This window comes from Vulpes vulpes, chromosome 5 (genome assembly GCF_048418805.1).
Source record: "Vulpes vulpes isolate BD-2025 chromosome 5, VulVul3, whole genome shotgun sequence".
Classification (NCBI taxonomy): Eukaryota; Metazoa; Chordata; class Mammalia; order Carnivora; family Canidae; genus Vulpes; species Vulpes vulpes.
The window spans coordinates 126,453,010-126,467,077 of NC_132784.1; the positions used below are offsets into that span (position 1 = coordinate 126,453,010).

General features: G+C 35.0%; 1 protein-coding gene across 1 annotated transcript in view; it reads right to left on the reverse strand.

Annotated features, from left to right (window-relative positions):
- NAMPT (nicotinamide phosphoribosyltransferase) overlaps window positions 1-14,068 on the reverse strand; it is a 45,167-nt gene that overhangs the window by 12,327 nt on the left and 18,772 nt on the right. Inside the window, exons 2-6 of the mRNA XM_072759948.1 lie at window positions 11,531-11,687; window positions 9,982-10,085; window positions 7,729-7,857; window positions 4,672-4,830; window positions 3,979-4,115 (exon numbers count right to left, since the gene is read on the reverse strand). Of these exons, the coding sequence (XP_072616049.1) occupies window positions 3,979-4,115; window positions 4,672-4,830; window positions 7,729-7,857; window positions 9,982-10,085; window positions 11,531-11,687 (686 nt within the window). The remainder of the gene's footprint in view (window positions 1-3,978; window positions 4,116-4,671; window positions 4,831-7,728; window positions 7,858-9,981; window positions 10,086-11,530; window positions 11,688-14,068) is intronic.

Consider the following 14,068-nt stretch of genomic DNA (forward strand, 5'->3'; position numbering starts at 1 on the left):
CTCTCCTTGATAAATACAGAGGAAATCAACTCCCTACCTCATGCCAGCATCTGCAGGCTAAAGGTGCAATTAAACATGAATGAAGAGAAACCCCTTCTTCACATCACAAACTACTGGAGAGCTGTGCAATGAGAATAAACTCTTATAGGTAGGGCTGGTGGGCTATGGCGATATTTTCCCAGTGCTGTTACCAATACTGCCCCCAAACTCTGCTCTTAGTATCACGTAGCACACTTCGTTGCTCATTTTTAGTCTTTCATCTTGCTTTCTCTCTGGCACCTGAACTTTCCTGAAGCTTTCTTTCCCATGACTTCAGTGACCTCTCCCCCGTATTTATTTAATTATTTTTCTATTTCTGGTGGTTCCTCTGCAGTCTTCCTCCTTCGATCTAACCACAGGCTCTGACCGGGCAGTGTGCTTTCCTCCCTGTGTGAAAAACACTCAAAGCTTTTTAAAAAATCCTCTTGTGGTAAGGGTTTCCAAAATATTTACCTTAGTCCAGGTTTTTCTTCTGGACTCCTGATCCACTTGTTAGGTAGGAAGAGGATTATCTTTATTACGTCATCATCATGGAGACATTTCCTATAGCACCCTCTACATAATCCAGTTGTGACACCTATTCTTCTGATAGGCGTTTGGTATATGGAGCTCATATGTGTTCAGTGAATTCTACTAATACTATTATTCCAATTTCCAAGCATCAAATCAAATTGATAATTTTCCAAAGTTTGAGGGACAGGTTATATAGTAGCATGTTTTTCCTCCTTGATGTTCTATTGACTTATTTTTGCTTTACTTACATAGTTTAACATGGCAGTTTTGCATATTTTTGTTTTACTTACATAGTTTGACATGGCAGTTTTGCATAAGCTCAAAAAAGTAAGCATTTTCTTACCCACATGATGTACAATTTTAAATTGGGTTCCACATTAAATAATACTCTAATGCTCCTCTTACACTTTTTGGTCAGCCAAACTCTCTCCACATCTTTGGGTTCAGTGGGGTTTTTAAAGATGTGTTATCACTGGCTATAAGAAAGTGTCGCATGGCTTTGCACAATCTCAGAATAAGTAAATCAGGAATATGAAAATCATTATAGGAACAGAGAAAATAAGAATTTGAGTATGTATACTGGTAGTACATTGGGAAGAAAACAGAAGTCCTGTTAAACCAAAAGATAATAGCATATTTTAAGTCCAGATTCCTATATTCCTTAAGAAAATATAACAATAATGGCAATGCTCTTAATTTTAGAGTTCTCTTTTTTGGAGTTATTTTTAAATTTTTTTTAAAGATTTTATTTATTCATGAAAGACACACAGAGAGAGGCAGAGACACAGGCAGAGACAGAAGCAGGCTCCATGCAGGGAGCCAGATGTAAGACTTGATCCCGGGACTCCGGGATAACGCCCTGAGCCGAAGGCAGATGCTCAACCACTGAGCCACCCAGGCGTCCCTATTTTGAAGTTATTTTAGATGTTAGCTCATTTATCCATAATGATCTTCTGATGTTAGAGATCTAGAATTTTAGCTCCTCCTTTTGTTTGGTTGGATGGAGGAACTGAGGAAGTGAAAGATAAGCAACTTGCCCAAGGCCACCTAGAGTGTCAACTGTAAGGTTTACTGGGTCACTCAGATTTCCAAGCTTTCAGTCTAAAACTCCTTCTACTATACTATGCTATTATTTAAAAGCTTTTTCTATTTAAGAACATCTGAAATATTCTTATATATTTAGGAGTCAAACTTACAAATGTAGCAAATATTATGAGACTTTAAAATGGATTTCACGCTTTTAACATGAAAACCTAAGGAAGATACATCCTTATTCTCAGATTTCTAGAATCATACCTGTTATGTTACTACTGTGAAAATAAAACCATCAGTGAAAAGTCTAATATATGGATAGTACTTAAGTGTTGTTTTTTTTTTTTTTTTTAAGATTTATTTATTTGAGAGAGAGAGCACGACTGGGGGCAAGAGCAGAGAGAGGGACAAGCAGACTCTCTGCTGAGCCCAGAACCTGACACGGCTTGATCCCAGGACCCCGAGATCATAACCTGAGCCAAAACGAAGAGCCAGCTGCTCAACAGACTGAGCCACCCAGGCACCCCTAGATACTAAAGCTTTTAGAAGATGTGCATACATCTAAGTCCAAAATAGGAATACTATAATCATAAAACCTATATCTATTGATGACATTCCTGTGTTCTCACTTTGAGGAGTCCTGACTGAGAATATTCAACAAAGCCCTACTGATACAGGATTGCCCGGGAATGTTTGCAGAATCTACCCTCTATCAACCCCAATCCAAATCATCAAATTCTAGCAATTTCTTTTTTTCAGATTTTATTTAATTTGACAGTGAACACAGCAGTTGGAGTGGCAGGCAAAAGGGAGAGGGAGAAACAGGTTCCTTGCCTAGCAGGGAGCCTGATGTAGAACTCAATCCCAGGACCCTGGGATCATGACCTGAGTCAAAGGCAGACGCTTAACCAGCTGAGCCCCCAGGTGAACCGAGTTCTAGCAATTTCATCTCCCAAGCCACTGCTCATGTTTAGCCACTTTTTTCCATTCACAGCCACTTGGTTCTACACCTTGTCATCTCTCCAAACTGTTGCAACAGCTTCCTATTCAGCCTCCTAACTTCTTTTTCTGTCAATTCATAGGATATCCTGCTATAAAAACAATCTTCCTAAAATATTTCTCTGACGACAAAGCTGCTTAGGCTCAGAACTTCAATGCTCACTCCCATTTGAAAAATGGAATTAACCTAGCAAGAGGTGCACACAGTTAACATTCAATGTCAAATGAATTTGAGGTCCTTTACTAACCTGTCTTTTGAGTCCACCCTATGTTCCCAACAAAATGTCTATTATGTTTCAGCCCATATTCCCTAAACACATTCACTCTCCTCCTTCACTCTTGCTCTTTCAGACAATGCTTGATGTGTGGTAGGCATGCAATAAAGATTTACTCAGAGAATGATTGATCTCTCATGACTAGCATTAAATTTTACCATTCCTTCAAGAAGTGAAGATTTCACATACCGTCTCTACAAAACCTTTCTTGATCCTTCCAGTGAGATAACATCTTTCCTTTCTTTCCTTCCCTTGCACCACTAGAGCACTTTAACCTCTTTAAAAGTACTTATCAACAGAGCAGAACGTTGCTAGTATTTTATTTTTATACTGAAAATAGGGTAAATTTTTTAATCTTTCTGTCCCTTATAGCACCAGTAGATTGCCTCGGATAAAAGCTCAGCTTTATTCTAAAACTACACTACTGGTCTTAGTACCCTGCGATATCCAAGTATGAGTAGAACCTAATAACTTCCCCAAACTGATTACAGTAAATAATTTTTGTTATTAAGAACCAAAGATTAGGTTTAGCATACATTGTAAAAACTCCACTGCTTTACAATAAAGTTAACTCTAGGAGCAGAGCGGCTGCATTCTAGGTTATAACTGCTTTGTAGTTTAACTTGAGATGGTTTAGCAATATCAGATAAGGAAGCATAAAGGGAATCAGAACTCTTCCTTTCGTCAAAGGGCCTTACTTGCTTTTCTACAATTGAGGATACCGGGTCCAGGTGACAACTTGGTCATGTAGAAAGGAAAAGAGAAAAAGTGACCAAGTTTTATAGGGATGCTCCTAGATTTAACAAATAAAATGTATCTGCATATGGTAACAGAGCAGTTGAAAAAGTCATTAAAATAAGACTTACATGGTAATATAAGAGTTGAAAGAAAGCTCTTAAATTGTTTTTATTTGGATGGTTCAAAGGTCTTTACCTCCCTGATACTAATCCTTATACCTAGTATAAACACTGAATTTGTATTGCTTAAATTCATGAAGATTTACTGTAGTTCCTGGCTTGTAATTAAGCAAAACATCATGGAATTACCAATACAAGAGTAAAAAAAGTCATTTTAGAAAACAAATGTTTAGATAATAGGAGGATGAAAAGAGAAGTGTTACCTGTGTTCTGCTGCTGGAACAGAATAGCCTGGAACAGGATCTTTCGTTCCATAGTATTTTTTAACAAAAGCAATTCCTGCTACTGTATCTGTTCCTTTGAAGTTAACCAAATGAGCAGACGCTCCGATGCCAGCAGTCTGGAAAATCAACCACAAATCAAAATCCAAAAAAAGAAAAAGCCTGTACTTAGAGGTATAAAGCATCTCTCAATCTCTCAAAAGGATTATTGTCTTCAGCTATTCTTAGATATTTAACTATTATTAGAGATAACAGTTCCTATAACAAAGACCCACTTTTTCCTAAATATTTAAGGGCTCAACTGTTACTTCCTCAAAGAGACTTTTAGTGACTACCCCCTCATTTCCCACTAGCCTCTTTTCCCTTACTCTGCCCTGTGCTTTTCTGTAGCACATTGGCACCTGGTATATTTATAAGACATAACATTATCTGCCCATCCATCCATCTAATGTATAAAGGATACAGACATTTGTTGAAAACTTTATTCCATGGAGTCTGAACAGAGGCTAACACATTCTAGGTACTTAAATATATATTTATTGAGTGAATGTCTGAATTTCAAAATGTAGCCTACTCAGAAACAAGATCAGTATCAATAATTTCCCTCAAATTTATAATGGCAATCTAACCAACAGACCACTCTCCACTACATGGAAGTTCATTTCAGTTTCTTACCTCTTGGGAAGAGACTCCTCTGTAGCCAAAATCATGTAACTTGTATTCCAGGCCATCCAAATTACCAGATGTCTCCAGCAAATATTTGGCCAATATTTTCTTTTGCTCTCTAGAATTTGTGGCTACTGTGATTGGATACCAGGACTGAACAAGAATAGTCTGTAGTGACAAAATTAATAACAAATATTAAAACATAAAATACTAAGTTCTTTCTGAGGAGAATCCCTGCTTCCTTTGGTAGTAGGTCCTGGACCCCATACTACCAGGAATACCAGTTAGACATTTTGAACTGTATAGCAGGATGCCTTGGCTCAGGTCATGATCCCGGGGTCCTGAGACAGAGTCCTGCATTGGGCTTCCTGCGGGGAGCCTGCTTCTCTGTGTGTCTCTGCCTCTGTGTCTCTCATGAATAAGTGAAATCTTAAAGCAAAACAAAAAAACAAAAAAGGAAAACTACCTGGAACATTTCTGCATATGCTGTAAAACTGTGAGTCACGGTCCATTTTATAATTCTTTTTAACAGCAAAAAGGTTTGGTTTTGCTTTTGGGAAGAGATGGTTATGTTTAGTCCAATGTGTTCATTCCTCAGCCCCACTGTAAATGTGAGACATCTTGGCAGAACCCTTCGGCGCTTCTAAACATGTTTTGAAATTTGATTTGAGAACTTAAGGTTTCTTCTAGCACCAATACTGATATTGATAAAGCAATTCAATAATTTTAGTGTTTTTTAAAATTCAGGGTATGGTGAATAACAGTCAAAGAATATTAGTGGTAACTCTAAACATACAGTGGGAAAGGTCATTGGAAGGAATACTACTTAGTGCTATTTAAAATGTTTTAAATCAAGAACTGCCTGAAGAACATCTCTAAATTTGTAAGTAACGAGTTTGTTGGATTTGGTAACAGATTTCATTTACAAGGTGGTAAACTTGGGTTGGGGATGGAGAAGATTAAGATAAGCCTCCTCTTACCCTTGCAACAAAAACCCACAAAGGATGCAAAGTTACTATGAAGAAGTCTCTTCTGGATACTTGGTATTTAGAGTAAACAGTTTTTATGAAACATAGGATCTATCAGAAGCTATAATAGGGATGTGTCAGACCATAAAACCACTGTGGCTTAGATAAAAATAGCTACCAAGGACTGAAATTATATAAGATAATATATATTAACAGAATAGAAAGTAAATTTGATAGAAGTTCTATTTCAGGTTCTAAGCAAATAAAAACAAAGAACTATATGTACTTTTTTCCCTTCAAAAGCTAACAGTCTCATGTTGGATTTTACACTTAATCATTTTAAAATTAAAAATGGTATTTGTTAACAAACTACTGCTCTAAGATGTTTATATACAACATTTATAACTTTCTGGTTTTTAAGTGAAATACACCAAAATAATAATGATTATTAAAATAGAGTTTTTGTTGTTATTGTTTTTAAAGGCTAGATTTTTTGTTTTTACTTTCTGAAGAAGATAAAAACATACATGAAACAAGGTAAGCTGGGAATTAGTCCTCTATGTCCATATATACCTGCTTTATGGAAGTTCAATTAGACACAAGGGACAGTACTTACTGACTAAACCCTCAACCAGAAAATAAGGGAAAAAAAGGGAAAAAAGTTACCCATAGACAATGATTTTCAAAACAAGATTTATCTGTTTGGGATCTTTTGGCATTGAACATAAAAGGATAGATGGGTAACTCTTTCTCTTGTGTTTTTATGATACCATCCTCTTAATACCTAGCATTTCCCAGTACAAATACTGTAACAACTATACACAAACTAATAATGTTTTCTTTTACTTTGAGGTCATAGTTAATTCAAAGTTTTAAGTCATAGTAGTAAACTATTTAAAGTCTTTATTTTGATTAATTGTACATTTTTTTCTGGACCTATCAGTCTTCTGTAAGTTGATGTCCCATAAAGAGTCTTAAATAAGCAAGCTTTGAATTTTCTGTCAACTTAGAAAATGTATTTCAAACATAATCTTGGACCTCTTCATTCTTCTAAATTTTCCAGTCCTTATAAACAAAATCAATTGTATGATTTTACAATATGACAACAAATTAGTTTAATCAATTAACTATTAAGATAAAGAATTATTTCTAGGCACTGCGTAAAAACCTCTCAGATAGTAAGGTGGTATTTCTATAATCACTTTCTAGGGTATTTCCTCTAGTAGAGAAAAATCTAAAGCTGTTGAGAAGCTAAGTAGATTTTTTTTTTTTAATTTTTTTAAAAATTTTTATTTATTTACGATAGGCACACAGGGAGAGAGAGAGAGAGAGAGGCAGAGACACAGGCAGAGGGAGAAGCAGGCTCCATGCACCGGGAGCCCGACGTGGGATTCAATCCCGGGTCTCCAGGATCGCGCCCTGGGCCAAAGGCAGGCACTAAACCGCTGCGCCACCCAGGGATCCCCGCTAAGTAGATTATTAATATCAAAACTATGAGCATGTGAAAACAGGACTGCTTATGTAGAGATGAAAGAAAAACAAAGAGACTTGCGGTATAAACTCAGAGTCTCTAATGTATCCTCCTCCTTTTTGGGCTCAGATATTAAACGAAATAATCAGCAAGTCTTGAGAGTGTTTAGATGAGAAATATCAGGTGGTAAAGCATAGGCTCTAAACTGATTAGATAATTAAGAAAGCTGTTATTAAAAATCTGAACAAAATTGCTTTATTATAATTAGAACAGAACATCTACAAAATACCTTAAGTTACTAGAAATAAACCTATGCTATTTTTCTTAGTTTTCTCTATGATCATATACATTTAGGACTGCAACGAGCAGGATGGAAGCCAAGTGACTTTTAACAATAATAGTTCTTAACAATTTCACTTAAAGTCTCAGAACATTAGACTTCACTGGAAGGAACCTTAAAGATTATTTAATCCAACTGTCATTTTGTAACGGAGAAAACTGAGGCCTGGAAGGGTTTAGTAAATTATAGGAGATTACACAGGTTTATTAGTAAAATTTTAAAACTAGAATCCCAGTTGAATGCTTTTTGTATCTTTAACTGATGTTACATAATTAAAATAAATTCACCTCAATCCAATTTGTAAGCCAGTAACACTCTGGATCTGTGTTTTCCACTGTGAAGAGAACATTTCCTCGGGGAATGACATAGCCCTCAGGAACAGCTTTTATTTCTATTGGAAGGTGCCCATCATATTTCTGGTAACAGACAATAATGAATTTATTAATTCAACAGATGATATGTACTTACCTGTTTTAATAAGGTTCTTTACATCTTACAGAGCTAAACTTACTGTCATAGAAACTGCAATTGTACATGTTACTATACTGCTAGTAATGTAGTCAGAATATCCTTATTCTCTTAAAATAAAATTAGCTAAAATGATTAATAGTTTAGGCATTGATATTAATCTTTAAATTTTATATTAAAGTACTTCTAAGAACATTTCTCACTAGAAGATAATGTCAAACTCATCAAAAGTTTTTCCCATTCTTTCAAAAAAAGTTTATTCCAACATATTCCAAAAATATTCCAAGAATACCATCTTTCTTCTAAGTAGCCATTTCCATAAAAAAAAAGCTAAAGGCTAGAAGACAAAATAAGGGACTACTATTAGCAACATAAAATAATGACACAAACAAAAAAGAAATGAGAGAGCGCCTGAGTGGCTTGGTCAGTTAAACATCTGCCTTCCTCTCAGGTCATGATCTCAGGGTCCTGGGATCAAGCCCCACATCTTCAGGCTCCCTGCTCAGTGGGGAGCCGTCTTCTCCTTCTCCTCCCTGCTTGTGGTCTCTCTTGCTATTTCTGTCACTATTTTTGTCTCTCTCAACTAAATAAAATCTTAAAAAAAAAAAAAGAGGAAAAGAGAGAGATCCCTGCCAGTAGAAGAACCTTAAGTAGGTTTTCTCTTCATCCTGGTAGCAGACTGGAAACCAATTTAGTAGCAGACAGGACAACCATTAAGTGTACTTTCTAAAACTTTGGCAACCAATATTGGAGTTAACAATTCTCTCCAAACCTAGGCTGAAACATATTTGCTAGAGAGCATTATCGGGTACTTAATTATGCCTCCCTTCTTTTAAAGGTAAAAGCTGTAGCTATATTTTGGCTAGGAAGGCAAATTATTTCAGAAATCCTAATAGTTTTTATGGGATTTGAGGTAAGTACTAGGTAAAAGAAAAATCTGTTTAATGAGAAGCACTGGAAGGCCTCAAGATATAGCAGAAATACTGCCTTAGAAAAACTAGCACTGACTTGGATTCTGGGCAAGTCATTTAAACATTTCTAGGTCTCAGACTCTAATCTTAAAACAGGGTTAGAGAAGACTAGATCAGATCCCTAAGATTCTCTGAAAATCAAAAGATTTATCACCCTGGCTACTGGGAATTATATTAATAAGCTCAACACTGAACTTATCTATTACCGTTCTCTTCTCAATAAGCCAAATGGGGTAAGCGCAGGAGTTAGTCAGCAGATTTTACTGACCTTACTTAAGATATATGGCAAGTACAGCACAGAGTGCTTACCTGACTTCTTCAAAGACCAATAAGTAAAAAAAATAAACCTCAGTATTACGATATAGTCCTGAAAGTTAAAGTATTTCTAATTATTTTGTGTTTGATAGTCTACGATAGAAAAGACATTTGTTTTTACAACATAAAATTAACAGTTTACATGGCAAGATGCCAAAAGACCCCATTCCCACGCTATCTTTGTAGTAAAGGCCACCACCAGAGGACATTCACCCTCTTATTACTCAATTCCCAGGTATTTGGATGCTCAAAAGTTTAAGTAATTGATCCAAACATACTAGGTTATGACAGAGTATGACAAAGAATAAAAACTGACTTTATGGATCAACACAGAACCATTCCAATTATTCAGTTGGGGGAAATGTCCTAGAATTACTAGATAGTGTTAGACTTCCTGCATCGATTCCCTTAAATAATCTATAGCCAAGAAAATAGACTTAAATTTCAAAACTGCCAAATAACCATGCCCTTTCTTCATTATATAGTGTATTTTCAATGAAAAGATTAAATCACCTTTCTGAAAAATACTGATATAAATTATAATTCATTTATATTATAACCAATTACTTAGACCTGCTATAGATTCTATATAGTAATGATCTGTTACCAGAGAAAAAAATTAAATGTTACCCTTAACTTTTCACAAGATTGTCTAAAATAGCCATTATATTTGGGTCATAGACAGGAAAAAGTTGTAATTATAGTCTACTATTCAAATTCCTTTGTAAGACATTTTTAACTAAAAGCAAAACCAAAGTAGAGCAAAACATGAAAACCCTATTTTACCTCAAGAATGTAGTTCCATCCCTTTTCATTAAAGACATCATCCTGGAAATGCTCTCTATACACCTCTTTGGCTTCCTGGATCTTCTCTGCGGTCACTACTTTACCTGAAAAGACAAATTTCTCCTGTTTACATTTCTAAAGGCATTCTATAAATTGCTGAGATGCTGTAGGAATAATCTCTCTAGCTATTTTACCATTCTGTGTATAAAAAAACAAGAACTGAAGGGTTAAATGATCACCCAGAGTCAACAGCACAGCCAGAAAAGGAATTTACACTTCTGCTCACTCACCCTAAGCATATATGTTCTTATCTGAAAAGCAGATGTGCGGAAGAAATTACTATGCATGTGGTATTTAAAAAAAAAAATCACAATAAGTTAACTTTAAAGATGATATTTTTTCTATCATTATTAATTTATATATTCTTCAAATTGGATACAGATAATTTTCCAGATAAATCTTTTTACTTTATTCATAAAGGGGATCTTCAGGGCTACTAATCCAGTAATTTTCACAAGTACTAAGCTTTTGTTCCTCAAATACACCTTTAGTTATTGTTGGCTGTAAAATGAGGATAATAGTAGAAAACCTACTTACAGAATGACGGTGAGGACTAAGAGGGTTAAGACATGAAGCACTTAGCATAATGCTGGCCTCTATAATAGGCACTTAATTTTAGCTATAATTAATAATAAATAATAAAGATTTTTAGCTATAGAACTGAAGAATGGCATAAGTCTTTAGTGACTTTATATAAGGTCACTTAGTAAACTCATTTAAAATATCTTGGGAAGTCTTGCTGCAAAGTACTTTGGATACTCAAATAGGTTTTCAATGGTGAAACATATCTGAACTATCTTAAAATTGCCAAGATTATGGAAAAAGGCAATTATCTGTGTAAAATTCAACTAATCTGTATTCATTTTTGAGATTATTTTTATTTTATACGGCTTCAGAGATGAAATTTTAAGTTCACAAAATGTATAAAACCTTTGGGAACTGTTCTCCCCCTGGAAATACCATTATAAAACATACTAGAAGTGGACTTTCAAATAAAAGGGCAAATAAATTATTTTGGTTTTTTTTCCATCTTAAAATGCATCTGAGACTAAAGCCACAGTGTCAGGCAGTTCTGAAACATAGGCCTTTAAGATAAAATGGACTATGAAAAATATTTTTTATTTGCTACCATAATTCAAAATGAGTTCCCAGGTGAATAATGAATCCTTTACTGTGAACTGACTTCAATCTATTAACTTACCAGATTAGCCTCAGAAAATTATTGACTTTTCTAAATTTATTCCCAAATTTATTAGTTTCAGAAAAATCTTTCTCATATTTAGAACAAGCACATATACCAAATTATAAGATTTATGCATTCAAATGAACAGGTTTTCTACAATTCCAAAATAACCCTTAAAATAGTCAAAGTAATAAGTAATTAAACCATTCAAAGAGTTACTTCAATCACAGAATATAACAATATAGGAGAAAAACTGTGAAGCATTACATAAAAGCAGCATTTTAAATGTACTAGGAAAAATAATACCTTTTAAGTACTTATTAAGAATGTACTGCAACCCATAAAATACTGTTTCCTCGTATTTCACCTTCTTTATTTTGGAGTTTTCTGTCTTCTTCTCACGGCATTCAAAGTAGGAATAAACTTTACTTGTATTGGGTGGGTACTGTTTATAGTGAGTAACCTAAAGGGAAAAGAATTACTTGAGTTAGAGAACATCAGAATAGAATATAAATCATGACAGAAACGGCTTGAAATTATTTAAAACCAGAGAAATTACACTTATTTGCTATTGATCAGCTTCTTTTCCTAGCTGTAAAGAATACAAAAATAAGCATCAAATTTATTAGGATACTTTTAATAGTTTAGGATTTTTATTTCAAAACCAAAGGAGACTATTACATTTTATAAATCAAGAAACTGAACCTAAAGAGGTACATGCCCTCTAAGGGGTCAGACGGACACTTGAAATCAAAGTTTGAAGAAAGGTATCTCATTTCATCTTGGGGAATGGTCTTCATTCAGAGAAAGAGAGATGTAGCTAACTGGGATGGGGGTGGGGTAGGGGGCATATCTATGATATAAAAAATGAACTGGAAGCAGAATTTAGTAGTAACTATCCAAATGTGCTATGTTTGGTAAGTCACTAGTGAATGACTTCCCATGACTCTACTTCATCTGTTTAGGGAGGTAGTGAGAAGGACTCCTTTTGGTCTTCATAGTAACACTGTGAAAACCTTGATGTAAGCAACAGCAGCAGGAAAGAAATCCTGTTTTATAATATTACTTTTCTCAAATTCCCCCTGAATTGGGAAATAAATGCCTGTCCAATGCAACATCAAATCCTTAGGAGTTTAAAAAGCTGAATAAGTATTATCATACATTTCTCTCCCATGAATTTGGATTAAGAGTCACCATTGAAAGTTAATGTTTTTGTTTTAAGAAAAACATGTGTTCATTATAATATGAATTTTCTTATACTTTAATGTGGTTAACACATTTTACCAATAGAAAGTAACTGGAAAAATAATGTGTATGTGCTTTGCTCAAACAGTAGAAATGAAAGTGCCTTAAAGCTTAAGATAGAAGGCAGTAAAGCAGGTAACAGTGGAATGATTGTTGCAGAACAACTTCCAAGGATGACCACTGTGGACCATCCTTCCTGTTTAGCTCTGTTTCTAAGTTTCGGGAAATCCAATGCTTTCCTTGTCTGACTGCACAATCCCAATAAAACTTGGCTTTAACCTAAAATGCCTTTGTAGTTTAGCACAAAAATTCTACAATAAATATACTCTATATAGAGAACCCCCCCCCCCAAAAAAAACCACCATAAAAACCCTACGCAAACGTTTAATAAGTGTTTCTTCTCCAAAAGAAGCAACTTGCAACTGGGATCCCTGGGTGGCTCAGTGGTTTAGTGCCTGCCTTTGGCCCAGGGCCTGATCCTGGGGTCCCGGGATTGAGTCCCACGTTGGGTTCCCGCATGGAGCCTGCTTCTCCCTCTGCCTGTGTCTCTGCCTCTCTCTGTGTCTCTCATGCATGAATAAATAAAATCTTTAAAAAAAAAAAAAAGAAAGAAAGAAAGAAAGAAAGAAAGAAAAAGAAAACAGTGCCCTTATGCTGTTTGAAGGCAACCTGTGAGGTAAATCTTAAACCCAGAGATAGACACCAGAGTTTAGTTTGGGGTTTGGCTTTTTTAAGGTTAGAACCTTGACACTGATACCACGGGAAGCTGAAGTAGTAGCTCACTGAAATAGTTAAAACAAAACCCAGAGCAAAGACAACAAAATTTATATATGAATGACACCTTAGTGATAAATCATCACTACTTCAACTTAAGACACTAATTAGAAAAAATGTAGCAACGCCTAAAAACATACCTAAGATGTATATAAAAACTAAAATACCCAGTTTACAATCTAAACATCTCTAATTCCTTTAGTGGGAATAATCAGTGAAGCAGAAGAAAGTCAACCATGAAGTAAAAATCAAATAAAGGTCTGGATCACATCAGGCAAGTTTATAGAAGTCAGATTCAGAGTTGTGACTGTAGTTAGTCTGACCTTTCTGCAGTTCAGATACTTAAAGGTGTACCTTTTAAGTCTACCTTTTTTTATACCAGAATTTAAAAGTATGAGAAGGCAAATAAATTATTTTCATCTTCTGAGTGGACCAAAGAGTGAAAAGCTGAATGGAAATGTTTCTAAACTATTTAACTCCACTTTGGCCTACAAGTTTACTAAAACTTTTCAATCATACAAATACAATTCCAGTTCTAGACAGTAACTGAGTATGTTTATAATTTTAAAGCTTTACGTCTGCCATGTTATTTTATTATGTACTTAAAACTTCAGAATGCCTTCTCTAAAAACAAATGTCATTAAAAACACGAAACTGTCTAGGCTGCTTAATTAGAAATGAAGTGTAACTTCTCAAATCTTCTTTGGAGAACTTTAGAGAACTGTTGTAGAATTTAGCTGAAGAAGCTAATTCTCAGGCAATTAACCATCTGCCAATGAACACCTGATATATTTATGGAATAAAATAGTATGTTTGGATCTATTT